General features: G+C 44.6%; 2 protein-coding genes across 8 annotated transcripts in view; one reads left to right on the top strand and one right to left on the bottom strand.

Moving 5' to 3' along the window:
- Nucleotides 1-21,513, top strand: part of RTN4 (reticulon 4) — a 58,142-nt gene extending 36,629 nt beyond the window's left edge. For 4 of the 5 annotated variants that reach the window (XM_035110956.2, XM_035110957.2, XM_035110958.2 and 1 more), the window contains 6 exons: nt 7,466-7,673; nt 8,968-9,106; nt 16,743-16,812; nt 17,710-17,756; nt 18,995-19,053; nt 20,334-21,513. In XM_035110956.2, coding sequence (XP_034966847.2) covers nt 7,466-7,673; nt 8,968-9,106; nt 16,743-16,812; nt 17,710-17,756; nt 18,995-19,053; nt 20,334-20,376 — 566 coding nt within the window. In that variant the 3' untranslated portion in view covers nt 20,377-21,513. Of the gene's footprint in view, nt 1-4,132; nt 4,451-7,465; nt 7,674-8,967; nt 9,107-16,742; nt 16,813-17,709; nt 17,757-18,994; nt 19,054-20,333 lie in introns of those variants that run through there. The other variant, XM_035110960.2, reaches the window with a different exon arrangement.
- An 808-nt stretch (nt 21,514-22,321) lies between these two features.
- Nucleotides 22,322-26,404, bottom strand: part of EML6 (EMAP like 6) — a 151,078-nt gene continuing 146,995 nt past the window's right edge. For all 3 annotated transcript variants that reach the window (XM_060273134.1, XM_060273135.1, XM_060273136.1), the window contains one exon: nt 22,322-24,584. In XM_060273134.1, coding sequence (XP_060129117.1) covers nt 24,560-24,584 — 25 coding nt within the window. In that variant the 3' untranslated portion in view covers nt 22,322-24,559. The remainder of the gene's footprint in view (nt 24,585-26,404) is intronic.

Raw genomic sequence — 26,404 nt, 5'->3', positions numbered from 1 at the left:
TTTTTAGTTAGTTTGATATCTGGGGGGTGAGTGGGTTCCATGACTTACAAAACTGTTTGCCTGCCTTTTAATTGCAAAACCGGCATTGCCAATCTGAAGCACGCTGGGATAAAATGAGTACCTATAGTTACAACGGTTGACCTTCGCCCCTGCAGCCACTGTTCTTTGTAATCTCTGTGTTGTGAAACTGTAAGAATTTTAAGTCTGTGCCACACATTTAAGCTTTGAGTTGTGCTAGTAGAACAAAACAGGCTTGCTCTCTCTCTCTCCCCCCCCTCTCCCCCCACCCCCAGCTTTTAATCCAGCTATCCAAAACAATACTTTACTTAAAGAGATTGGGTGTGCGATGATGGGGCAACCCAGCCAGTCTTGATACAGAGTCCAAGGTCCACAGTTATGTGTTTCAAAAGCTTATGTATGTACGTTGCTTTCAGAATTTGCTTCACTCATGCTCTCTCTTCCACCTCTTGAAGTGTTTGGAGTCGCCAAGTGTGGATGGATGCATATTAAGCTGTTTTATGCAGAGTCAAACTATTGGTCCCTACAGCCCACTGTTCCTTGCTCTGCTTGGCTGTGGCACTCTCTCCCACACATGTGCCAAGCTTGCAGTGACCTACAAATTGTATATATACACGCCGTTACTTCCCCTTTGGTGACGTATACAGTCCCAATCTTGGCAAGTAAGGGTTACATTGAGTGGCGGATTAAAGTTGCATCGTTCTAATGAGGTAGGAAGCTTTTGTTTTCCGTTTAAGAATAAGGAAGCAAAGACTTATCCAGAGGGGTGATTTCCCATGCTCAGATCCAGTGCAAATGACACACACAAACTTTATGGGGATTGTGCTGATCCTCACCAGTCTAAACGGCAGAAACAGGCTTAGTAAGTTCAGCAGGGTGGCGTAGCTCAGTTAAGGGGCTGCCATTTCCCTGTTTCTCTGTGATGCTTCCTCCTCCATTTCTGGTTTTGTGCTGAAATCATGCAAGCTGCCATCTGTAGAGAGCTTAAAGCCAACCTCCTTACCCCTTTCAGCACTTGACAATTCCCCCCCCTTTTAACTTCCATTGCCATGGCCGCCATTTTGTTTGGAGACCAAATGAGGCCTTAGACCAGCTTTTGGCCACCTGGTGCTTTCCAGGGTTTTTTTTTTTTTGGATCACAACTCCCATCAACCCCAGCCAGCACAGCTGATGGGACTTGTAGTCCAAAACACAAGGGTAGCTTCCTCAGCTACACTAGAGAAAGGAGGAAGGAAGGCCTGTAAATGGATTAGTGTAGGCCAGGGGGTCACCAAACTAAGGCCCGGGGGCCGCATGCGGCCCAATCACCTTCCAAATCCAGCCCACGGACAGTCTGGGAATCAGCGTGTTTTTACATGAGCAGAATGTGTCCTTTTATTTAAAATGCACCTCTGGGTTATTTGTGGGGCCTGCCTGGTGTTTTTACATGAGTAGAATGTGTCCTTTTATTTAAAATGCATCTCTGGGTTATTTGTGGGGCATAGGAATTCATTCATTTTTTTTTTAAAAAAAAATATAGTCCGGCCCCCACAAGGTCTGAAGGACAGTGGACCGGCCCCCTGCTGAAAAAGTTTGCTGACCCCTGGTGTAGGCCCCTGCCAGTACAGTACAGACACACACAGGTTGCAATGCTTCCTCACACACTTCCTCACAATAAAGCCTTGTTGGGAATTAATGGTGTACAAGTCTCAAATCAGCAGCTTAGAATGTCCCCATCATAGCTGCCACGTTTTCTCCCTTTTCTCGCGAGGAAGCCTATTCAGCATAAGGGAAAATCCCTTTAAAAAAGGGATAACTTGGCAGCTATGGTCCCCATCTTTCCCCACCCCCTAATGGAGAAGGACCCCCTTTTCAAAGTTTTTTTTTTAAATCATGAGTATTAAGACTCTCCTTTTAATTACTTGGCTGCATAATTCAGAGCTGGTATATGGGGTGGGATCTACAGTACCAACATAAAATTGTAGAATTGTAGAGTTGGAAGGGACCACAAAGACCATCTACTCCACCCACCTACAATGCAGGAATCTTTTACCCAGTGCTTTTTTTTCCTGGGGGGGACGTAGGGGTATGCATACCCCTAAACATTTTGAGAGTCTAAGTTTGACCTCATTGAGAGGCAGTATTTCAATATGAGTAGGAAAACTAGAGTACCCCCCTAAACAATTCTTTTAAAAAAGGAAAAGCACTTTTACCCAACGTGTGGCTCGAACCCATGGCCCTGAGATTAAGGCCTGGATTAACACCTGAAACAAGTAGTTGTTTGATAAATAACAAATAATAGTTCTATTGTCCCAACTCGGGGGTCTCCAAACTGTGGCCTGTGGACCACCAGTGGTGCCCAGCTTCATTCAGGTGGCCCACATCGTGCCTGTAGATTTGTGGCTGAAGATGAGAGAGAAGGTGCATCCGTTGCGTTAAATATTCATATTAATTTTAAATTGTATTTTATTGCCCCTTTTTATTGTATGTTTTGCATTTACTGCAGCAAAATAAAACGCAGAATGTGTACGAAATTAAAGAAGCAACACAAATGCATTGGGAACCCCTACAGCAATTAGCACAGCGCATTGCAATTGCTGCAACAGGCAGAAAGTTTGATAGGTGGTCCACGGGGGGGGGGGGAGAGTTTGGAAACCACTGCCCTAACATGATATAATTGACACCCGCTTCTTTGATGTCTGTAATAGTCCTCCTCTTCCCTCTTTCTCTTTCCATCATCCTCCCCCCTTCACTTCAACCCCCCCCCCCAAGTTTCCTAAAAAGAGCTGCACTTAATCTGGTGCATGTGAACCTTTGGTAAATAGCCTCTTGAAACTGAAGCTCCTGCATGAAGGGCTTGCGAGGAAGAGGGACATTTCTGTGTTGCGTGGATACTCTGGGCCATACTGGTGACACCCCAGAGATAACTTTGGCTCCAAACAGGTGTTGCACAAGCACCCCTCTCTCTGGCCCACATTCCCAAGCCAAAGTATATTTTTAAGAGAAGCTGGCTCTGTGCCTGATTCCCCAGCTGTGTTTTGTTTGGCTAATGTTTTAGGCTTGGGTGATAGGCGGGGGACACCTGTCGGACAAGATCCAAAGGGTTGTGCGAAGAGAGCAGCTTCCTCTTCTTTTCTGCCAGGAGATGCGCCCGTGCTATGTGCATGCAGAGCTCCACTCCCTGGCCAAAGAGGAGAATGTGAATTGCAAGAGGCTGCATGCAAAAAAGCTGTAGGGCCAAATTAGGCATGGCATTAATTGAACGAATGCCACTAGTGTGGATTTTTTATATATAAAAAAAGGAAAATGTAAATAGCTGCATCAAGGAGCCCTTAGTTGAACTCTGCCTCTCCCTTACTATTGTCCTGACAACGCCGCCATCCCAATGCTATTTTCATTTGAAGTCCCTAGTATAGCCCTGCCTCTTTGCCAGGCCCCTTGAGGTGAGCCACAGCTTGGTAATGAAGTCTGTGGTTGCACTTGGAAGGATATATTGCTTGGTGGATATATTCCTTCTCGTTGGATAGATTGCTCGTCATGTTCTTCACCTTGAAATTCTGGCAATTTGCTGCATGGCCAAAAATAATTCCTTAAGTTTATTTGTTTTTGTTTACTTCATTTAAACATTTATACATGCTTTCCCAACAAATGGATCCAAAGCAGTGTACAACAAAATAACAAAAAGGTTATTAGCCTGTTCTTAAAACATCATTATCTTCAGTTATTAGAAATGAATTAGTGACCTGTAGCATTCTCCAGGTTCTCATTTTCCAAAGAAGGAAAGGAGAAAAATGTTGGTTGGTTAGCACACCTTTCATAGAAATTTGCCTATATATGAAGAAAAAGAACACCCCTTTTTACTGTCTTAAGAGTTACCCCCCCAAAAAAAATGCTTGTTTAAAAGCTGCAAAACGTCTGCTCCTTCCCAAGTGGGTTCCCAGGTCCCATCCTGATGCCCTTTTGTCATATGTGGAACTCGTCCAAAAGCAACGCTGCAATTGCAACCCTGTAGCAAAATATTTGCTTCTCTTAAATACCATTCAGAGAACTAAACAAGAAGAGCATATGGACGATGTTACAACCTCTTCCTCCTCAAATATATATATATATACCTTTTATGTGGTGTGCCCCCCCCCGGCCCCGTTTTTAAAGGAATGCCGTTTGACTACCGTAGCTGCCTCTGTCTAAAATCTAAATGCAGAACGTAGCATATTGCCTGCAAACATATGTTCTGCATTCCAAGGAATTACAGGGGAAACGGCCATTGGACGAGGGCTTAAAATACTGTGTGGTAGTCTGGGGTGTTCCTAACTGTGTATCAGCGAGGGCTGCAGGCAGTTGCGTATATCAGGTGACCTTTGAGTGCCCTAGCAGGAAGTGGAAAGGTTTGCTAGTCAGCTGTGCAAAATCTGAGTACATGCAGGCAGCCCTGGCAAGATGGATGCCAGAAGTGGTGAGTATGTGTTGTGGTGTCGAGGGCCCTTGCATTTATTGTTTGGTTTGCACTCAAGAGGCAGTGTGGTTCGGTGTGCATTTTATTTAATGCTCTAGCGGAGGGGAGAATGTTCACGATAGACACAGAATCCTTATTTTGTGCAGCAGCTGCAGTTGGCATTCCAGAGTTGTGCAGTGCTTTTTTTTAAAAAAAAGGTTTTAATAGGAAGACTGCAGAGCTCTGAGTTATCCAGACAGTTGCATTAAAAGCAAAGGAAGGATTGTAACTGGATGAGCTGTGTATGCAGGCACTGTGCTAGCGTTGCTATTTTTAGATTCACCAAGTGACAGTCCTTGTGCTTTCCAAATGTAGTCAGACATTGGATTTGGAATAGGCCTGGGTTTGGTTTTGTTCTTTGAAGGGCAGAAATTGTAGATCCTTCACATTGGAACTGCATTTGCCTCAGGGTAGGTGGCTGTTCAGAATACCCTTCTGTGTGTCTCTGCCAGTGGATACGTTTGGCTTTCATTTTAAAGGGAAGCAAAAGGCAGTTTATCGTGTACAGTACATATTATTCAAGAACTGTACCAGTTGTGACTTAGAAAACGACTGTAATGTAATTGTTGGTCTTGAGTAAAATTAAAAAACAAAAAAACCCAAGTTTAAATGTTTATGCACATCACACACACAGAAGGCTTGTATTTTGGGATTTGTGACTTAAGCTAGAGGAGATAATGGCAGAAAAAACAAACCACATATATATACACATACTGGTTCAAGGCACTCAGTGACTGCTTTCAGACATATTACTAAACCATGGTTTCATGTTACAGAAGTAAACTGCAGCCAGTCTCGGGTTTCTCGCTCTTCCCCTCCCTATCTCCCGCACGCCCCAGAGGATGACTTTGGCATGGACTACTTTCAGTTTCCTTTAATCTCTGTTCGTTGCATTAGAACCTGGGATTGTGGTTCGTCACTAATTATGGTCAGTTTCAAACAAGCTAACTTCAAACTATGGTTTCTGAAGCTGGCTTATTTAAGGGCAACCACAGGCTGTAGCTCTTGTCATGTAGAACTCGGTTTAGGGTTGTGTCCAAACACAGCCATTGGCTCCCTCCGTATTTTCCCGAGTTAATTTGTCGACCAGGTGTGTTTGGAATCAGCCCTCTAAGGCAGCCAGACTCCTGTGTTCTGGTTCTTGAGGCTCCTGTTTATATGGCTTCTATACAGTTATGAATGTATGCATTCCTCACTTTGCAAAAATAAAAAGTCATCTACGACTGGGTCACCTGTCAAGGCAAACGTGTCTTTGAAAAGGATTTTGGTTTGCATGCAAACTGGTCCTATGGTGTGTTTGCTGTTGTGGTTTATTTTTATTTATTTATTTTTTAAAAAATCCTATGTTGAGTTCATTGGTTTGGCTTCGGTTACACAATTGTTTTCAGTCATTAGTAGCATTGGGGAGGAGTTCTAGACGTGGCGGCACAGAAACATTTTTAATAAACAGAAACAAAATATTCAGCGTGACAAAATCCTCTGGAGAAAAATTGGACCTGTTCCTTTTAAACACTGCCTAATTTAAATAATAAAATGATTCCAATATTTGAGGCTTTCCTTTAACTGTAGTCTAATGTAGTTGGGATATCACTGATACTTTTACACGTTGTCAAGAAAAGCAACACAGAAGCATAATTGATGATACTGCTGTGACACACAGAGAGCCAGCAGTAACACTCTTTCCCACTTCCTCTTTCAGCTCTATGCACTTTGCAAGGCTCAATTTAATTCTACTGGGCCCGACTTTTACTCAATATTGTTTGGAAAAGTGGAATGAGCCTATGCATGACTTCTGTTTCTCTGTTTCGGGGGTGGCCAGGGGGAGTGGTGCTTTTGGTTCAGAAATACAAATGTGCCCAAGGGCCTGTCCCTGGGCTACATGATTCCTAAATTTAATATCCAATGTAACATTCCATACTATATTCTATACTCTGGGTTTGCTGAACTCTGCTGTGTGCTGTTGCAGTGGAAGAGAATAAAGTGGTAGGAATGTTGTATTCAATATGCCAAATATGGTTTGCAGATTTATTGGTTACCATTGTGTTCCATATCTCTTCCCAAGAAGAGCCTAGAAACTGTGTATTGGCCCATTAGCCCAGCTGTGACCTCACAGAGTGAGTGACAGACATGATTGAATGTGAGATTTGAACTGCAGTTTCCCCTGTCCAAGGTTCTGTTTGCCATAACTCATGGTGGGCTTCATGACTTGGTGAGTGGGTTTAGACCTGGCTTTTCCCATGTGCAAACAGAGCACTCTCTCCCTTACAGCATATTTTGTCTGAGGGTGTTGTCGCTAATATATTTCTGTCTGCCCCTGTAAGATAAGACCTGTTGGAAATTGCATCCATTGTATTTTGGCCTTGATGATGGAAACCTGTTGTGCTGGTAGGAATGGAAAGCAGCCTTGTTCTTGAGAAAAAGCAGTTTCGAAAACCCCATCTATACACTGCTAGTGCCAGCCTGCTTATTCTGATTCCTGGGAACCTCAAGCCCAAATGGGCATCACTGCACTGTGCTTGCTGCCTTCACCAAACCCATAACAAGAGACAACTTATATTGCTGTGATGGCGAGTGTGTTCTCCTTCTGCTCACCTGGGGCCAAGTGCTCTCTTCCTGAAGGAGGAGGTGAGAGAGAAATTATACTCCAGGCCTGATGGGGGCAGCTTCTTTGGCTTGTTTGTTATCACAACAGCATATAAGGAAAAGCAATCCCTGTACTGTTATTCTGACTTCCACTTAAACAGGATCTATTAACTTTTCTGAGCCATCGTGGTGTTCGACACTGCACACCACGTACTAAATCGTCATGGGAACATCTCCAACGTTTGATGCATGAGTGTGTTTTTATCTATGCATGTGTGTTAGAAGTTCATTCATATATACATTGCGTGTGTGTAAAAAAAGAAAAAGAAAAAAAGTTGGGGCTATGTTGCTTTGACAATGTCTTCTCATCTCCTTTCTCCTAAATCTCTCTAGTTGTTGACCTCCTTTACTGGCGAGACGTTAAGAAGACGGGCGCGGTGTTTGGATCCGGCTTGTTCCTGCTGCTGTCATTAACGGTGTTCAGTATTGTGAGTGTGGTCGCTTACATTGCCTTGGTCCTCCTGTCAGTGACCATCAGTTTTAGGATATACAAGGGAGTTATCCAGGCAATCCAGAAGTCTGAGGAAGGCCACCCATTTAGGTGAGTGCTTCACCCTACCTACAATCAGTTGTTAGGGGAGAGGATGTGAGGTTGTACACTCCCCCCCTCCAAGCAAGACTTTGTTTTGCCATTACCACCACTAGTTCATTTGTATCACCACGTATCTGTAGGGCCTCACTGGCAACCTTAAATAGCAATTGAAACAACAAACAGGTTGATGATACAATGACTACTGCAATGGACACAATATAATACCACCAAGGCAACTATGTGTAAACTAACACTAAACATCCATAAAAATGGCAAAAGTAGTTTATTTCCCAAATAGGTTTTATCTTAAATAGGTTTTATCTTAAACAATTGCAAACACAGTTTCATTTACACTATATTGCATTGGTACGGTATATCAATAATTTCATAATCTTTGGCCGTTTGAGAAGCATTGGAGCCTACATTGCCAACATTGAACCATCTCAGAAGCAATGCCACCACTTTTGAATTGGGCAGTCGTGAAACCTGTGGTAGCTTTAAAATCAGGTACCTTTCACGAAAAGAAAAGCATCGTGTGAGCAGAATCGGCAGGTGCTACGTGCCTGTCTAAGGAGCATCTTGAAAACTTCAAGGATGCCAAATTCCTTCAAATAGGATAAAATGGGAGGAATTTGACATTGTGCTAAAGTGGTGGTTCCATCAGGGTGGACATTTTAGCTTGCTAAATGCAACAGTCCCCCCCCCAACTCCTGCTGCGTTCTCTCCTGGGGGTTCTCCTAACCCCCAGAGGAAATTTTGTAGGGCTGGGCTGGGCTGAAGTGTTTATTTTCCCTTTTAAAATATTTAAAATATGTTGGGCTGATTGGCAAGAGGTTAGTGGGATGAAAGTAGAACTTTGAGGGTTGCAATATTCTGGGAAGTGGGTCTGCCTCAATGCAGTGAAGCTGTGGGAGTGTTGATGGCCATCATCTCCAGTTATCAAAATACATTTGATTTTAGTTGCCAAGCCTGCCTTTCCATGTGCAAAAAAGGCACAGTCTTTCTTTTTTCTTTTTACCTTTCGTTGACCTGCTTTAAGTGGCCAGACATTTGCTTCTACCATTTAAGTGCAGTTTAATGAACTAATTGTGCCGGTTCTTGGAAAGACCTGGGGTTTTAAGCTTCACTGCTGTGAATAAATTATAGAGTGCCTCACGCTTGGGTCTTTGTCCATCTGCACAATTCTTGAGCACCATGACCTTCCCTGTTGTTCCTCCATTGTGCTCTGGCTGAGAGCTTGGAGAGCTCGAAGAATCTCGGGCTGCCAAGTCAAATGTTATGAATGGCGTTTTCCCTCTTTTAGGGCTTACTTGGATAAAGATGTCGCTGTGTCTGAGGAGCTTGTGCAAAAATACAGCCATATGGTGCTTGGCCACTTCAACAACACAGTTAAGGAGCTCAGACGCCTCTTCCTAGTGGATGACTTGGTGGATTCTCTAAAGGTAAGATACTTCCATTATTTTCAACTTTTCCGGAGTATATACTTGCAGAAAGGGAGGGAATCTCGTCCAGGTAGACCTGAAGGACCACATGGTGTGTTTGCCAAATGGAATAAAGCATGTGAGGCGGGCAGGGATGGGGAACTGTGCCCTTGCTTTGGATGTTGTTGGGACTCCAGCTCCCATCAGCTGGAGGGTGATGGGAATTGTAGTCTAGCAACACATGGAGGGCAACAAGTCCCCCACCCACACGTTAGAGGTTCTAACAACCACCGGGGGTATGTGGGCCTATTTGGATTTCAGTTCCCTTGCAAGTCTTTCCCAGGATTTATGCCCATTCGTAAATTAGGCAGGCATATTTGAAATTTGTTGCTTTAGAAGCAAGGTTCGTCTACTCTATTGCGCCAGAAGCAGGAGACTTGGGATGCTTCCATTCTAGTTATTTAAGGTGGAACTGCCATGGTTTGATCACAGTTTGCGTGGGGGGCACCCACACAACAGCATCATTAGTATTTTTGATATATGTCTTCCGTCTATTCTCAGGCATAGAAAATTGATTTCCCCCCCTCCAAGAACTGAATGAATGAATAGTGCACACTTAGGTGTCTTCATGCAGCCTTCCCCAACTTGGTGTTGTCCAGATGTATTGAATTCCAAGTCCCATCATTATCAGTGCTCCCTCCCAGTTGAGGAAGGCTGCTTTAGAGCTGCTCTTCTACTTTTTTAAAAGGGTGAATTTTGGTCATGAGTTTGGACCTGTCACAGTTCAGCACACATTCATAAAATTTGTGGTGGGTGCCATTTCATGACCATGATTTTGACTTTGAATCCTTTCACTATTGCTAAAAAACACTTCCCCAGCTAATAAAAAAGAAGAAATTCAGCACCACAATGCTATAATGTTTGTGGTTTAATTATTCCCACTTTATAGTGTTATGGTGTTTGAACTCCAATTGCACCATAATACCGAAACTGGCATAATAGCATTATGACGTTGCAATGCTTTCATTAAAGAAAATTTACAGCTGGAAAAGGATTTCAGCAATTTGAAGCATTGGCTTTTAAAAAATGTATGGGGGTCGTTAAAAATGGCCACCAAAAACATTGTGAATGTGTGTTGTACTTCAGATGGCCCCCACCCATGGATTCTGTGCAGACAGTTGTACAGTACAGTATAGCAGTTTATAAACATTTACAAAGCAGAATACTTCCAATAGAATAAAAGTCTTTGATCCAACTGGCAAAAGAGGAAGAAGAAACCCTCTGCTATGAAAAATTACTTTCAACTGTCAGTAAAGTCTTCATTCTTGCCCTGAACAAGGGAATATTCTGCAGTTCCTTTCCAGCTCATTGATTTAGCATTCTGCCGATCTTTCATGCTTCAAAAGACTTGCATAACCACGTAGGTTTATATGAAGTGGGGCACGTAGGAAGTGCTTCTGAAATAGACGATAGCTTGGATATTTTCTTTACCCATCTAAAACCATGTTTGGTTTTAGATCTAGGCTAGAGTTAGCTGATGCCATAAGGGCTGTGGACTTGACACCTTTAATATTTAACCATGCTACTTTATTTTCCCTCTTCCAAAATGCCACCTTAGAGTACATTTAAATGCCACTTTACAACTTCTTGCTACTGGATAATTCCAGTTGAGAGGCTGGTGATCTGAGCAAAGTTTTCCAGTGGTGGTATAGCCACTCCAAGGGAGTCTTCAACAGCCCTGGAGGAAGATCAACTGTCTCCTTATCAGAAAATCTGAGTTACTACCTGACACTGTTGATTGACTGAAGCCTATCTGATTTGCTTTACTGACTTACAGGATTTGCTCACTGGCGACTTTGGGGTGTTGAAATTTCAACTCCCTGACTTGGTTCAATTGCTGGTGTTGCCTTGGCAAGATACAAGCCAGTGTCCTCTCTTGCTCTGCTGAATGGTTTCTCCCAGCAGTCAGCAGCATAAAGCAAGATTGAAGCAACCCGTTCCTTAAACGTAAAAGGAAATTCCTGAAGGATGGTTCTGTGGAACTCAAGATGAGTTCGAACAAAATAAAACCTTTAGCATAGTTTTGTTCTCCCCACTGCAGTTGTTTGAGGCTTAAGAGCACCAGAGGGATCCTGCTGTGTAAGACCAGATATCAGTCTGCTCCAGCATTCCAGGTCAGGGAACTTGGTATCCTCCCGATCAGGCACCCCCAAACTTCGGCCCTCCAGATGTTTTGGTCTACAATTCACATCTCCCTTGACCACTGGTCCTGTTAGCTGGGGATCATGGGAGTTGTAGGCCAACAGTTTGGGGATGCCTGCTCCAGATGTTGCTTGACTACATCTCCCATCATCATTGACCCTTGGCTGTGCTAACTGGAGCTGACGGGATTTGCAGTCCAGCAACATCTGGAAAGCCATCAACCCAAAGTTGATTTAGAATCTTTTCACGCCGAGGAGCATATTGTGGTTCTCTCCCCCCCCCCCAACAAAGGGAAGAAGATATTTCTCTGAAGAAAATGTGTGGGGGTTTTTATATTAATGACTTTTGGATTTTGGATGATTTTACTCTGTGGTTTGCAGTATCTTTGGCATCTCACCCCCTTCTGGGGAAAGGCCTGTGGTCAGCCATATTTAAAATGCCAAAGAGGGAATGGAAACTGCCCCATTCCTTAGGAAACTCAGGCAGCCTAGGAGATGCCAGTCACATGTGCTAGAGGGACTATTCAACAGTTTCTCAATACCATTTGCCAGATGATGATGGAAGATCAAAAGAACTTCAGTGATGGCAAAGTAACTACCTCTGACTTTTGAGGAGCAGGAGGTTTGCTGCAGAGTTTTCAGTCATACTGTGATTTTATCAAGATCTGCTGTAGCGATTGCAGCACAGTATAAATTCACCAAAACATATGGCCCAGCCAGTCCTATTCTGCCACAGGACCCGATTCTATCTTTAGTATCTTCAAACTGTGTTAAGGGGTCAGCTGTTCAGTGTTGGGTTGGGGGTTGATTATTTTTCTTGCTAAATATAGTAGGAGTCACTTAAGGAGGCATATAACACATCACATATTGGTTTAACGCAGCCTTTCTCAACCTTGGGTCCCCAGCTGTTGTTGGACTACAACTCCCATCATCCCGGGCCACTGGTCCTCGTTGCTAGGGATGGTGGGAGTTGTAGTCCAACACCATCCAGGGACTCAAGGTTGAGAGAGGCTGGTTTAATGCCATTTAGCCCAATATGGCAGGATTGAAAGCCTTAGGTGCAAGGGCCAAATGTGCCCCTCCATGACGTTCGGTCTGGTCCTTGGAATTCTTCCCAGGTCACACTTCTCATGGCTTTGCTACACAGCCTCACTTGCCTGGCTGGAACGTGTCTGGAAACTCTTTCTTATTGGTGGAGGATAGAGGTGTGTGTGTTGGGGGTGTCTCTGCTTCCTGTAGTGACCCCCATGCTCTTGGCTAACTCTATGGCAGAGGCATATGGGCAGGGATGATTCTGCAGTGCTGTGTTGTCATGAGTTCATGTAACTGAGCCTGACTGGTGGACTGACTTTCCTGTAAGATGCACCCTGTCCTATCTAAGAAGAATTCTTCTTAAGCTTACAGCCTTAAAAAGAAGAAGAAGAAGACATAAAAGGGACCTTGCCTGGAAAGAGATTTAGGTATCTTATCTGAGCCTTAACATCTGCTAAGACTTGCAGCCGGTTCTGAGATAGGCCAGAGTACTGCAGAAACAGCCCTTTGCCCATAGTTGCTGTATAAGTAATGCTTCTATGCAGTTTCTAAAATAGGGGTTGATTTTTTAACAACAACAACTACTCCCTAGGTGTAGGGGAAAACAGTACTCACATTACTCTTAAGCAATGTGATGAACAGCCACGTTGCAGGGAATAGTAATAATAATAATAATAATAATAATAATAATAATAATAATAATAAATATTATTTATACCCCGCCCATCTGGCTGGGTTTCCCCAGCCACTCTGGGCAGCTTCCAACAGAAAAATAAAATAATCGATTAAACAGGCAAGGTTTCTAACCCTTTGGAGGAAAAGGCAGGCTTATGCACCAGAAAATGCTTTGTTATGGATGTGCGGAATGACCTGGCCTTGTCAAAGACTCTGCAACAATTGTAGGCCTCAGATTATGGTATATATGCTGGGGGTGGGGGACTCCAGGCTCTGTGTTTCGGTGAACAAGTGATTGTAGCCCTTCTAGCTTCATTGGCTTTTCTCCACACACTCCTTGAGTGCTTTTGTCTACCTGGCATGTGGCCTTGAAGAATGGAAAGGGCTACATGTAAAACCTCTGGTGTTTCTGTGGCTGGAATGCATCTTCCTATGCCAAGAAGTTTTTGTGGATTCCCTACTTTTGCATCTGGCTACACCTTCTTTCCCCCGCTGCTGACATGTGGCCTCTGCAAGGTTGTCCGTAACATGGCCCTCAGCCCTGATAAATGCCACCAAGCATTTTCTGCTGCATTTTCTTGTCAGCGCTTCCCAGGGTGCTGTGTACACCATGCTTTTAAGTCAAAAGTACTGTGACAAGGCAAGAATGCATAATCTTAAATCTACATAGAAGCATCTCCCAGGAGCCCCAGCTTGCATGCAGTGGTCAGAGATGAAGGGAGGTGCAGCCCAGCAGCATCTACAGGGCCACAGGTGTGCTGCTGCCGGCTTAAGTGTTCAGCAGGAGCCTCTGCCGCAGGTGCTGCTGCCAGGGGAAGAGCAAGAGGGCTGTTAACTGGAGATGGGCCTTTGGGTTGCTGGCGCTTTGTCACCAGTCCCAGGAGTATCCATTTAATAGTGACAGTACCAGCATTTCAGGTGCCAAGGGAAAGCTTCTTTATATTCTCCTTGGGCAGTGTTTCTCAAACTTGGGTTCCCAAGTTTGTTGTTGGATCACAACTCCCATCATCCCCAGCTAGCAGGACCAGTGGTCAGGGATGCTGGGAGTTGTAGTCCAGCAACAACTGAAGATCCACGTTTTTTTTGGGAGACTTAGGATACCTTTGGTTAACCAAGGGTCACAAGCAGGGGTTTCTTCGAATGCAAGAATTCAGAGATATACAGGGTGTAGGGCAGTGATGGCCAAACTTGGCCCTCAAGGCTGTTTTGGGACTACAGCTCCCATCATCCCTAGCTAACAGGACCTGTGGTCAGGGATGGTGGGAATTGTAGTCCCAAAACAGTTGGAGGGCCAAGTTTGTCCGGTGTAGGGGAAAACAGTGCCCTTGAGTCTTTGGATAAACTATTGCTAAGTTGCCATTTTTTAAACTACTTTTTAAATGCATTGCTGAACTTCTTTTTTAAAATTAGCTCAGTTCATAGTTCTATCTTAAAGGCTTGTAACCTACTTTGAACATTATCCAATAAAAAAGAAAACCTAGCCCAAGTAATAAATACTTCTAAGTAAATGATTGTGCAAATGTGCCGTTAGTCATTTTGTTCCGAGAGCCCTTCCCCTACTGAACGTTTTGCCCTCAGATTAGGAGTGGGAATCAGCTGACTTGGGAACTCTCACCCACCACCCCACATGCAACACATTAGTGATTCAGCACTTCCAGGTCACACACACCCCCTGCCCTTCTTACTTGGCAAGTAGATCTTAAACCCTCTGGGAACTAGTAGGGCTCTATCTCATCCCGGGACATGTTGGTCTCGTTCCCTTATTTCTCATGTTACATTTGGAATAGTAAAGGTGATTCTCCAGTTTCATGTGGTTGGGGTTTTGGGTTTGCAATTAACTAGTTGCTTAGGAAAGGTAAACATTTTGTCTCCGAAGGAGGAGGGCCCTCCTTGTTTCCTCTCTCAAGTCCTAAAGAGCCACCAGCTCCTTGAGGAGAGAGACCACAGACCATGTTGCTTCTCAAGTTCAGTCCCTGGTGAGCTGGGCGGAAAGGATGTCAAGTTAACAGGACCAAAAGAGACTCAACGAGCTGCTGTATACCAAGCCAGACCACTCGTCCATCTTGCTTAGCATTGTCTGCACTGACTGGCAGCAGCTCTCCAGGGTTTCAGGCAGGGCTCTCCCCCAGCCCCACCTGCAGGTGCTAGGGAGCGTCTGCATGCAAAGCAAGATGGTCTACCATGGATCGTGGCTCTTCCCCAGCTCCTTGCCCGAAATAATGGAGAGCTGCTGGGCTGGGTGGACTGGCGCTTTGACACAGCAAGTGGGTGCTGTGCACACCCACAGCTCTGCAGTTAAAGATTTTGCAAGGCTGCTTTCCCCCTTCTAGACTTAAGACTCTCCAAGTGCTACTGTACTCCAGCTCTCATCAGCCCTTAGCCAGCATGGCTAATAACCAGGGATAGCACGTAATGTAGTCTAGAATCAACTGGAGGGCCACAGATTGGCTGCCACAACTGAAGACAACCTAGGCCACAAAGAACCAAGGCAGCCTTGATGGCTGCCACCATCTGATTTCTGTGTTCTGGGAACAGAATCTTACAGTGTCTGGGAAGCGGAAGGCAAGGAAGGAGGCTGCAGTGGGTGGTGGTGGAGAGAACAAAGGTTTTGTCCTACGTCAGTGGTTTTCAACCCATCTGCCGTGGCAACCTGGGGTGCCTTGAATGATGGTCAGGGGTGCTGTGGGCAACACTGGCCTCCGTCCCTCTTTCCTTCCCTCCCTCCTCTGATCCCCTCTCACAGCTCTGCCTCCCAAAGGCTTGCACAGCTGTTCGTTGCAGCAGCAGAAGGCTGCAAGCTCCCCAGATGAATGATGCCTCTGGCACTGGCCAGGGGGTGCTTCCCAGGCCCTGGTGGGGCAGTGTGAGGAGGCACATCTCTTTGGGGCAAGGGGGGTGCAGCTCAGAGAGTAGAGGCGGCAGCTGCCCAGAGGACTCCCAATGAGGGGAGAGGAGAGACTGCTGGGTGAACACTTCACAAGGCAGGGTGTTTGGAAAAGGGTGAGGGGCTGCCGGCTCTGCAGGGACGGGGTGACGTAACGGGGCTCCTGAGACTCACAAGGGTGCCACAGAAAGAATGTAGTTGGTCAAGGAAGCTGTGGACCCAAAAAGGTCGAAAGCCTCTGCCCTACGTAATATATATCAACCTTGCTTGCTGCTTGGAGGGTGTCTTGCTAACGAAACATTCCCCGTGTGGTAAGAGCAACTCACAGTGACCTTAAGTGCATGGAAGTAGCATAGGGAAGTTTCTAGTGTGTTGTGGTTTGCTTTGGTTTTATGATTTGCTGGAAGCCGCCCAGAGTGGCAACCCAGTCAGATGAGTGGCATTTAAATTATTTATTTATTTAGCCCTAAATCTAATGGCGTAGGGCCTGTCTCATTGGTTGTACTTGAACCTCTTCTGTGGTCGAAATGGCCACATGAACCACAGGGAGATGGAGCAGACGTGAAATCCTATGAGACCTTTCGTCATTCTCAGCATGGCCAGGGGACCTCAAAGCTAAAGTCTGTAGGATCCCATTACAAGTCCTTTTGGCTATAATTATCTCTGACATACGGAGGCTGGAGTGCTGCCATTTCGCTGCCTGATCTTTCCATGCCGCCTTCAGAGAAGTCCTTTTAGTGAAGGCCACCTAAAGAGTCGGGACAAATGCCAAATTGCCACGGGGGATGCTGCTGCGAGTGACATTCCCATGTCACTCTGCATTCCTATTCTGCATCCCTACTCAGCTTTCTCTCTTTTCTTCCAGTTTGCCGTGTTGATGTGGGTGTTCACCTACGTTGGTGCCTTGTTCAATGGTCTGACGTTGCTGATACTGGGTAAGTCGGCCCTCTATACTACGTTGCACCAAATAACATGCAAAGCGTTTCTGAGAAAGCAGTGTGTTGTCGCAATTTTGGTGTCACAGCACAGCATGATGCCGAGGCATCAGAGCAAATCGGCAAAGGCTGCAGAGATTTTGTGGGGAAAGCCGTAGAAACGTCATGTTTTAATCTGTGGGGTTTGCAGAGGAGGGCTGATTCCATTCCTTTTGACTTGGGCACAGTCGTTGGCTTGATATGCCAATAGCAGCAATCAGGATCAGTATTCTTACAGGGCAAAGTAAGGGGAAGGCTGCAGCTCAGCGGCAGAGCATCCGCTTTGCATCCAGAAGGTCACAGGTTCAATCCCCGGCATTGACTTGCAGGTATAGGGCAGTATATAAATTCAATCCATCAGTCTCCAAATAGAGCTGTGCAAGATTCCTTGCCTGAAACCTTGGAAAACTGCGGCCAGCCACCACAGATGATACTCTGACCTAGTATAAGGCAACTTCATAGAATCGTAGAAGGAACCACAAAGTACCATCTATTCCAACCCCTGCAATGAAGGAATCTTGCATGGCCCTGAGATTAAGAGTCTCGTTCTCTACCGACTGAGCTATCTTAAGTAGCTCAGGCGAGTGCATAGGTTTCTGGATGATGTAGTTCGGGACCTTGCTTTGCTTGTCCAGCTCAGCATTACATGCCCCGTCATTGTTTGGGGGCACTGCATCCCATATTTACAGAATGCAAAGACTGCTGCCTGTTGCAAGGGCTATTTGCAGCAGCCTCGTATTTTTGTTTTAGCCTGCATTCACACACCTTACTTGATCTTTTCCGCATCCCTGCATTTGCATAAAACTTACAGATGTTTCTTGTGTTGTGTTCCCTCTCTTCCCCCCCCCCCAATTCCAGCTCTGATTTCGCTCTTCAGTGTTCCTATTATTTATGAAAAGCACCAGGTGAGTGTACGGTGTGGCGCATATTCTCTGACCGTTCCACCAAAAATGTGACGGTTAATTGGGACGATTAAGAGTTAAGTTGTGTGCAAAAAAGATTTGAGAGAGCTCTGCAGAACACAATCCCATCTCTTCTCCTGTTGATCTACTTAGTTGCTGCTGTTCCTATTGCTCAGCTGGGGTTATGTAAGTCTCTGGAGGGTGTCCCTCTTAAGCTGACTTGGCAGGCTTTCCTGGTTGGGAAACTACTTTGGAGCTGAATCCACTCCAAATGACCTGCTTTAGAGACGCTGCAAGGCAGTGAGCTAGGTTGGAGGGGGGGGCAAGACTTTCAGAGAACAGGCTAGTAAAAGGAGAAGAAAAGAGCACCATTTCAAGTAAACACATAGTGGGTCCCGTCCGCCCCCATATATGGATAAATTCCTCCTAGACCATCTTCAATGGTAGGGTTGCCGCATTTCAAAAATTGGAAATCCAGACACAAAAGTTGTTGAGCCCTATTCAACAGTGGCTTCAAATTTACTGTATTTTTCCGTGTATAACACGACTCCTATTTTTTGGGACTCCAATTAAAGAAATCCCCCATATGCACTATCCGTGTATAAGATGACCTCCCAATTTTAAACTTGAAAAAATAGGGAAAAAATATGGCCTTATACATGGAAAAATATGGTATATTTTGCTCAGTGGGCCTACAACAGGGGTGCCCAAACTTTTTTCAAAGAGGGCCAGATTTGATGAAGTGAACATGCGTGAGGGCCGACCAAAGTTGTTGAGCTTTAGGATTTTACCCCAAAGTTGTTGAGATTCTACCCCAGGACATATACTGCCACGGGGGCCAGATTAAATCGACCGGCGGGCCGGATTAGGCCCCTGGAATGGACTTTGGACATGCCTGGCCAACAAGGAAGCTTAACAGGCATAAACGTACAGACATCCTATGAAAATTGTATTAAATTTGCCTTAATTTGTGGCTGATTTGGTAAAATTGGGAAATTCAATAAAGGCACTGAAGATTTTGCAAATCTTTAAAACATCACTAATCCTATACTAAATGAAAAGCCTTGCACAGTTCTGAAATAGATAGACATACAGAAGACATGATATACTCTCAAGGCCTAGTGGAATAGGGATCAATGTTCCTTTTTTGTTAGGGTGGCAGGAAGCCTCTGTCCCTGGTTATGATGATGATTTCCTGTGTTTTTGAAATGGTAATTAATCCTTGTGCCTTTACTTGCCAGGTTCAAATTGACCATTACCTGGGACTTGTGAACAAGAATGTCAAAGATGCCGTGGCAAAGTGAGCATATAGAATTTTGAAGATAATTTTAAAGTAGCTGATAGCTTTCAATATTATTTTTAGTGAGAGACCACATCTCTGTGTGTGTGTTTTGTGTGTGTGTGTGTGTGTGTGCGCGCACACACACACACACACCTCTTTCAAGGCCCTGTAATCTGGAATGCTCTCCCCAGGGTGGGGCACACCTGGTGCCTTCATTGTCTGCTTTTAGGTAAAAGCGTTTTTATTTACTCAAGACTTTAGAGTTTAACTCTCAGCTTATTTTTTAAAACGTGGGGGGGGGGGGTTCAGTTGGATTTGCACTTTCAGACTTATTACTGTAAGTATTTTAGCTCGTTTTTATTCTTTTTAATCTTTGTTTTTGTAAGTCGCTTTTTTTGGGGGGGGGGGGAAGCAACTGATAAATATAATAATCTCACACAGCAGAGAGATGAATGTGAGCTGAATGAGCATATTAAACTTGTGCTTCTTGTAACTTCCAAATCTTTGGTATCTGAAGAAGTGTGCATGCACACGAAAGCTCATACCAAAATAAAAACTTAGTTGGTCTTTAAGGTGCTACTGAAGGAATTTTTTTTATTTTACTTCGATCCAGACCAACACGGCTACCTACCTGTTACCATCTATGGGTGACTTATCACTCTTATTTGAGGTTGCAAAGAAAAGTATTTTCAGGTCAAAACTGAAATTCACTAGAGCCTCTGGGTTTCTGTGTGCCATCTCTCTCTCTCTCTCTCTCTCTCTCTCTCTCTCTCTCTCTCTCTCTCTCTCTCTCTCTCTCTCTCTCTCTCTCTCTCTCTCTCTCTCTCTCTCTTTCTGCTTCTTGATGGTCAGCACCCCAATCTCTTTGCTGCAGCCTCTTTGTCTGCTTGCACTTTTTACACTGGACTGCTTAGGTTGATTTGTTTGTTTATATATTTAAAAAAGTACTTGTACACTGAAATTTCATAAATAAAATTTAAAAATCAAAGTGGTTTGCAGCAGCCACAGTACAATTTAAAAAAAAATATGCAGGTTTAAAATTGGAGATCATTAGCTAACTATTGCAGAAAAATGCTTTCTTAACTGGCAGGATAATTCTCAGCCATCATTTAAAAGTTAAAACAGTAGATGCATGTTGCATTTCTGTTGGGAGAGCATTCCACACGGCTGGACCAATGCCACGTAAAGGCTTGGTTTTATGTCAAATGAGCTTCAAAGACTCGGGGGGGGGGATTATGGGTTATTGGGGAAGGCAGGAGGCATAGCATTTTAAACGGCTTGTTTTTGTTTCTTTGCAGGATCCAAGCTAAAATCCCCGGGTTGAAGCGCAAAGCCGAATGAAAAACCTAAAGCAACTTTTATTAAAATAGGAGTTCATCTTTTAAGTGGGGAAGGGGAGGCATATTCATTTGGATTACGTGGGGAGGGTCAGCGAATAGCAAAACCTTGACATTGCAGTGCAATTTCACAGATCTTTATTTTTTAGCAACGCAGTGTTTTGAGGCGGGAGGAAATAACCTGTTCTTGACTGCCATGTGTGTTCATCATAAGTATTGTAAGCTGCTATGTATGGATTTAAACCTAATCCTCTTTTGCTTCTCCCGTGTGCAGCACTGGTTAACACAACAGATTGGAGAGCTGTACATTTTATGCTTCAGCCAAGGTAGTCCTGCTGCGTTTCGAGACAGCGCAGTGCCAGTGAAGTGCAGGGAGAGCATTTCAGTTTAGCACTGTCTCTGGTCTGTGTAGGTTGATTGCAGATTTTCTTTTTTAAAAAAGAGAGATGTGTAGAAGAATATGCCATTAAAGCAAGCTTAAAAAGCCTTGCCCGTTTGGTATCGAGTGTAGCCGTATTGTGCTTTTTTTAATTTTACTGTTTTATCAATTGCCAATATAAAAGTTATATATATAAATATATATATAGTGTTTCACAGCAGCTTAGGGTGTCCAGCTCCTCCACAGTGCTTGGAATATTGGAGAACGGAACTGGGTTTTGTTTTGTTTTGTTTTAGCTCCATTTATCTTAAATCTTCAGAAAACACTAGCATCTATTAAAGAAAGAAAACACTCAACTCTCCTGCACATTACACAGTTTTCTGCCGTAACTTTTGCTGCACAAACCTCCTATAGTCTATTTTGAGTAAATAAGTTTACAGTCTCTCAAAACTCTGGATCTGTGGAAGGAATTTCTGAAGGTGCGATTCCCAAGATCCTTGCAAGGCACTGGCAAGGAGTACGCAGCATGCTTGTTCTCCGATGTGCTCGGAATCCTCGGCGCCTGTGCATGGGTCAGTGGGTTGCGCCCCGATGCTGCAAATGTCGTTTGGAAATTTCAAACCTTGTTAATGCAAGAAATTGAAAATGGAAAAAAAAATGTATACACTTGCGGTTCAAGCTGTATTAAACTAAGTCTGTGGAATGCATTGTGAAATGTAAAAACAAAACAATTTGAGTATCAATAAAGCGTATAGACTTAAATGGTTGTGTGTTGTCTAGCAAATTAAGCATCGTGCATTCGTGAGTGAAGGCACTGTCAGATTACAGGTGCACGTGTTTTCAGCTTGAATGTGCAAATCCTCTCCACCGAAAAGTATGTTGAGTTGATGCATGGTGGTTGATTGGCACATGTACTATGCCACTTAAGGCTCCAATTAACTAGTGAAGAAATACTCGAGTAAGTCCATTTGAGTCTTACAGATGACAGCTCCCAGAATCCCTGACCCCATTGTCCATGGCGACTGGGGCTGATGGGAGTTGAAAGGCAGCAGCATCTCGCGGACAACATATTGGCAACCTCTGATTTAGTGTTCAAGATCAGGAGTCGGCAAGGTCCTCCTGCACAGTCGTGATTCCTGGCATCTGCACATACGCAATTTTCGGCACCGTGGAAGCGAGTCCCCGCTCCGCGCTGGTTTAGTGCAGCGCACAGGGACTCGCTGAGTGGGCAGCTCGGTTCGGGGGCAGCTCGTGGGCCGTTTAAATGACCCCCATGGGCCGCTTGTGGCCCATGGGCTGCAGGTTGCCGGCCCCTGTTCAAGATCATGTGACAAAATAAAAGGGCAGCCACTTCTACTCTCTTTTTTTAAAAAAAAATCATCCCCCCCCCCCGAAAAAGTATGTGAATGAGTCACTAGCTTTTATTTATCTGTTCTGGGAACTTTTGACAAATGAGATATTTGCTGTCTGCAATCAATGCTGTAAAAAGAAGGGGCAGCCGGGCAAAGACCAGTCTGCTTGTTTTGGGTGCGCTGCCAACCTCAAATGAAAAATCTTGACACGCAGCTGTTTTCAAATCATAAATCTTTTACTGGATCGCTTGAAAAATAAACTCATGCAAGTACTATTTTAATTTACATTATAATACAGCATCAGGTCTGAGTATATTGTTCCTAAAATCAAACCATATAAACAAATACAAACAAATCTCTTCCTGGCACACACACACACACTATTGCTCTTAAATATTTTTGCACAATTTCACTACATAGCAATTCATTCTGTCACATTTTATTTGTTTTTTTTTAAAAAAAGAATTGGGATACAATCAATATGAAAAGGCCAGCATTACAACATAGGCAAACAAGGTGACCACCTGACATCAACAGCTCAATATGATTACACTGCCTAATACAGAAAGGCTTCCTTAACAGAGAAGAGTATGGGAATAAGACTGCATAGGGACCTGTGTGTCGGAAATCATAGAGGCATGTAAGGCATTAATATATTCTATTGATCGACTCTCAACAAATGGTAGCACTTTTGCACATTAGACGCTGATCCCCTCTCCTACCCGTCTGGAGAATTCTCCAGTTTTATTTTGGCTCTCTCTTAAACCTAGGAGTGGAGCTGCTTACCCTTGCTTGTCCTTATGCAGGGAGGCTATCTGTTTGTAGAGTATTGCTAGCAAAGGAGGATGCAGTGGCCTCTTTCAGCAGCTGCTGATGGCCCTGCCTGACTTGGCAAAGAGGATAGGAGGAGCCCTTTCCCTTCAGTGGCCAGCTAACTATTGCAGCCTTAACCATAGCACCCAAACCCAGTACCTTGGGGCAAAAGGATCTTTCCATTTCCTCCCTGTAAAGTACAGGAAACTGAACCTGTAATCTTCTAAGTATAGGAGGCATGTTCTACCACTGCTATTGGATTTTTCTGGGTGAGGAACAAAATTCTGCAGCTTCTTGGTCCCCTGCCTGAGAGCCTGTGTGTAGCTGCCGAATTGTTTGCCAAATCTTTGGAACAAAGGTGGAGGAAGGTTTATTTATGAAAGCATTGCCATTATTGGCCCCGACCTAGAAACAAAGCGGGAAAAGGTTCTTCTGCAAGTGGGAGGGGACCAGAAAGAGAATAATCTCCCCTTTTTCCTTATGGAAACCTGAGTAGGAGCTGACCAACTTCCAGAGGACCACAAGCCCTCCACTCCTATCCTCAAGACTGCATTTGATACGTGGCAGATTTAATTTGACGGGCAGCTATATATATGAGACTTTCCTTGCACCCCACCCACTCTTGTTAAAAGAACCAGTTGAGACTCAAGTTAAAATACAAAATAAAATACAAAAGCAAAAGAAGAGAGAATTGAACATCAAGAGTGGGAGAGCAGGAGGGGAAATGACTTTGTCAGCCCTCGTCAGTTGTGGAAGTTGTAGCACCAAGAGTAGAAAGCAGACACAGGCAGGAATCCTGTACCACTGGCAAAGCTTTCAAAAGGCACTTCATAGAAAACTGGCAAATGAACTTATTTTTAAAACCAGAAATATTTGGGAAGGAGAGGGGGGGAATAATAATTTGCTCAGTATAAAAATAGCCATGGCTCAAAGCTTTCTTTACTCCGAAGGCGTCCCTTGCCCAATAAGGTTTTGTTGTGGGTGGTTTCAAAATGGTTTGGTTTATGAAAACACGAATACTTTTTAAAAATAATCTTCAAATCGCAACTTGTTTTGTTGTCAAAAAGGCTACTGGAGCTTAAGTTTGCACTATGGGCTTCGCAGATTAGGACACTTGATTTTCAGCAAGAGAGGTTTCAAATCATAAGAGTTGGGAGGGACCCCCAATAATCATTAGTCCAACCCCCTGCAATGCAGGAATCTCACCTGAAGCACCCATGACAGATAGCCGTTAGTGCAAACCAAACTGGGCATCCTTCAGTCTTAAGGACCAAATCAATTACCGTATTTTACCGTCTATAAGACGGCCCCCATGTATAACCCACCCCTATTTTGGGGGACTCCAATTTAAGAAAATTGGGGGGGGGGGAGATCTATCCGTGTATAAGACGCCCCAGAATTGTTGGACATTTTAAAGGAAAAAACCCTAGTCTTATACATGGAAAAATATGGTAATTTTTCCTTCTTTCGCAATGGTTGAATGGTTGGGGGATGGTTGTGGCATCCAACATAGGTCAAGTTTCACACATTTAGAATCTACGCAGCGTTTTGTAACAAAGCCGCCTGCTGAGGTCTTGGGAGGCATCCCTGTTTGGCACTCACATGGCGGTGGTAGCAAGAGCGGAACTGGAGGAAAGTGACCTTCAAAGGCATCGCCATACAAATACGCTAGAAAGGAAGAAATGTCGATTACCATCTGTGTGCACATGTGTGGTTGAAATCAGACTTCTGCAAGACAAACTGGAAACCCGGCTCTGCCCTCCAGCTTCCTTATCTGCACAGTTATTCTAATTCAAGAAATATATCCCATCCAGCAATGCATACTATACAGTCATACCTTGGAAGTCGAACGGAATCCATTCCAGAAGTCTGTTCAACTTCCAAAATGTTAGGAAACCAAAGTCCAGCTTTGGAAGCTCCTGCAGGAAGCTCCTGCAGCCAATCAGAACATGCGGGACCCACGTCGGATGTTTGGGTTCCAAAAGAACATTCGAAAGCCGGAACGCTCACTTCCGGGTTCCAATCGTTCGGGAGCCGAAGCATTTGAGATCCAAGCTACAACTGTATACAGTGGTACCTCACAAGACGAATGCCTCGTCCAACGGAAAACTTGCAAGACGAAAGCGTCTTGCAATTTTTTGGGAGACTCGCAGGACGAATTGTTCTATGGCCATGCTTCGCAAGACAAAGTAGCATAGACTGCAGGCTGTCTGTCTGTCTGGTTGGGTGCGAGGGTCCAGCTGCTGGGGAAGGAGGGAGGGAGCCTCTCCCTGGCCCTCCTCCTGCTTCCCCCTCCCCGCCCGCACAGCTGCCTGGACCTGGGCCGAGCGGCGGAGGCGCTCGGCAGAGCCTTAAAACTTTCCGGAGCAGCCATGTGACTGCTGGTGCTCCTGGGCTAGGCGGGTGAATCATTGCCGGACGCGAGGCTGGAGGACGAGCTGGGGGAAGGGGAAGCGAGGGACGGACCTTTTTTTGCCCATAGGAACACATTAATTAAATTTCAATGCATTCCTATGGGAAACCGCGCTTCGCAAGACGAAATTATCACAACACGAAACAACTCGTGGAACGAATTAATTTCGTCTTGCGAGGTAACACTGTATGAAAAGTGAATCCCTACAGGCCATAAGACTTCAGGTGCATCCTCTCAGACCTTCAATTTGTTCATTACAGTCCGGCTAAGGCCTGTACAAAACGGCATCTGCCCCATGCCAGACTCTTGCAGCTGTTTAGTGACTCAGATCCGCCCCCCAAATTCCTTCCAATGACACAGGGAAGACAGTTGACTATTACTTGGGGCATTAAGGCAAGCCAGGGACATGAAAGACTTCAAATGTGAATAGTGAGGGTTAATTTTTCATTTTATTTTTTACTAGTTTAACATTTCTATTTCTAACACGGAGGCTCTTTGATAATCATTGCACCTCTCATTCTTGTAAGAACCCAGACACATGCATTGCAATTTGGTAGATGAAGGAACAGAGGATGGCAGAGATATTGGCTTACCAGTGACCTGGGTTCACAAATCCAATTTTGCCTGCGTGCAACATTCAATCCGGGCTGCCTAATGTCTCCAGCAATGCCCTTTGGTTTGCTTCCTACATGTTTGCTGTAGCTGAGTTTAAGCATTTCCAACATTTCCTTGCGACGGTAACAACTGTTCCATTTATTTATGGCCTTCTATTTAGAAGGGGCCCTGCTGCACCCCTCCTGCTGCTCAATGCCATTTTCCTGCTTCAGGAGGAAACAGAAGTGGTGCAAGCGCTCTCCTCTCACCCACTAGAGCAGGGGTGTCAAACTCAAATTCATCGGGGGCCGCATCAGCAGTTTGGTCACCCTCAAAGGGCCGGTTGTGTCTGTAGGACTATGTGTCCACTCTTTATTATCATAAATTATTGTCACTGCATTCAATTATTACTGTTTTTTTGTAATAATGTAAGCTCATTCCTGCCCCCACGCGGATCACATTCCTGCGTCGTGGCGCGTGT

The sequence above is a fragment of the Zootoca vivipara genome, chromosome 3 (assembly GCF_963506605.1).
Source record: "Zootoca vivipara chromosome 3, rZooViv1.1, whole genome shotgun sequence".
NCBI classification, from domain to species: domain Eukaryota; kingdom Metazoa; phylum Chordata; class Lepidosauria; order Squamata; family Lacertidae; genus Zootoca; species Zootoca vivipara.
The sequence above is the reverse complement of the archived record's forward strand: the minus strand, read 5'-3'. Positions and strand labels throughout refer to the sequence as shown.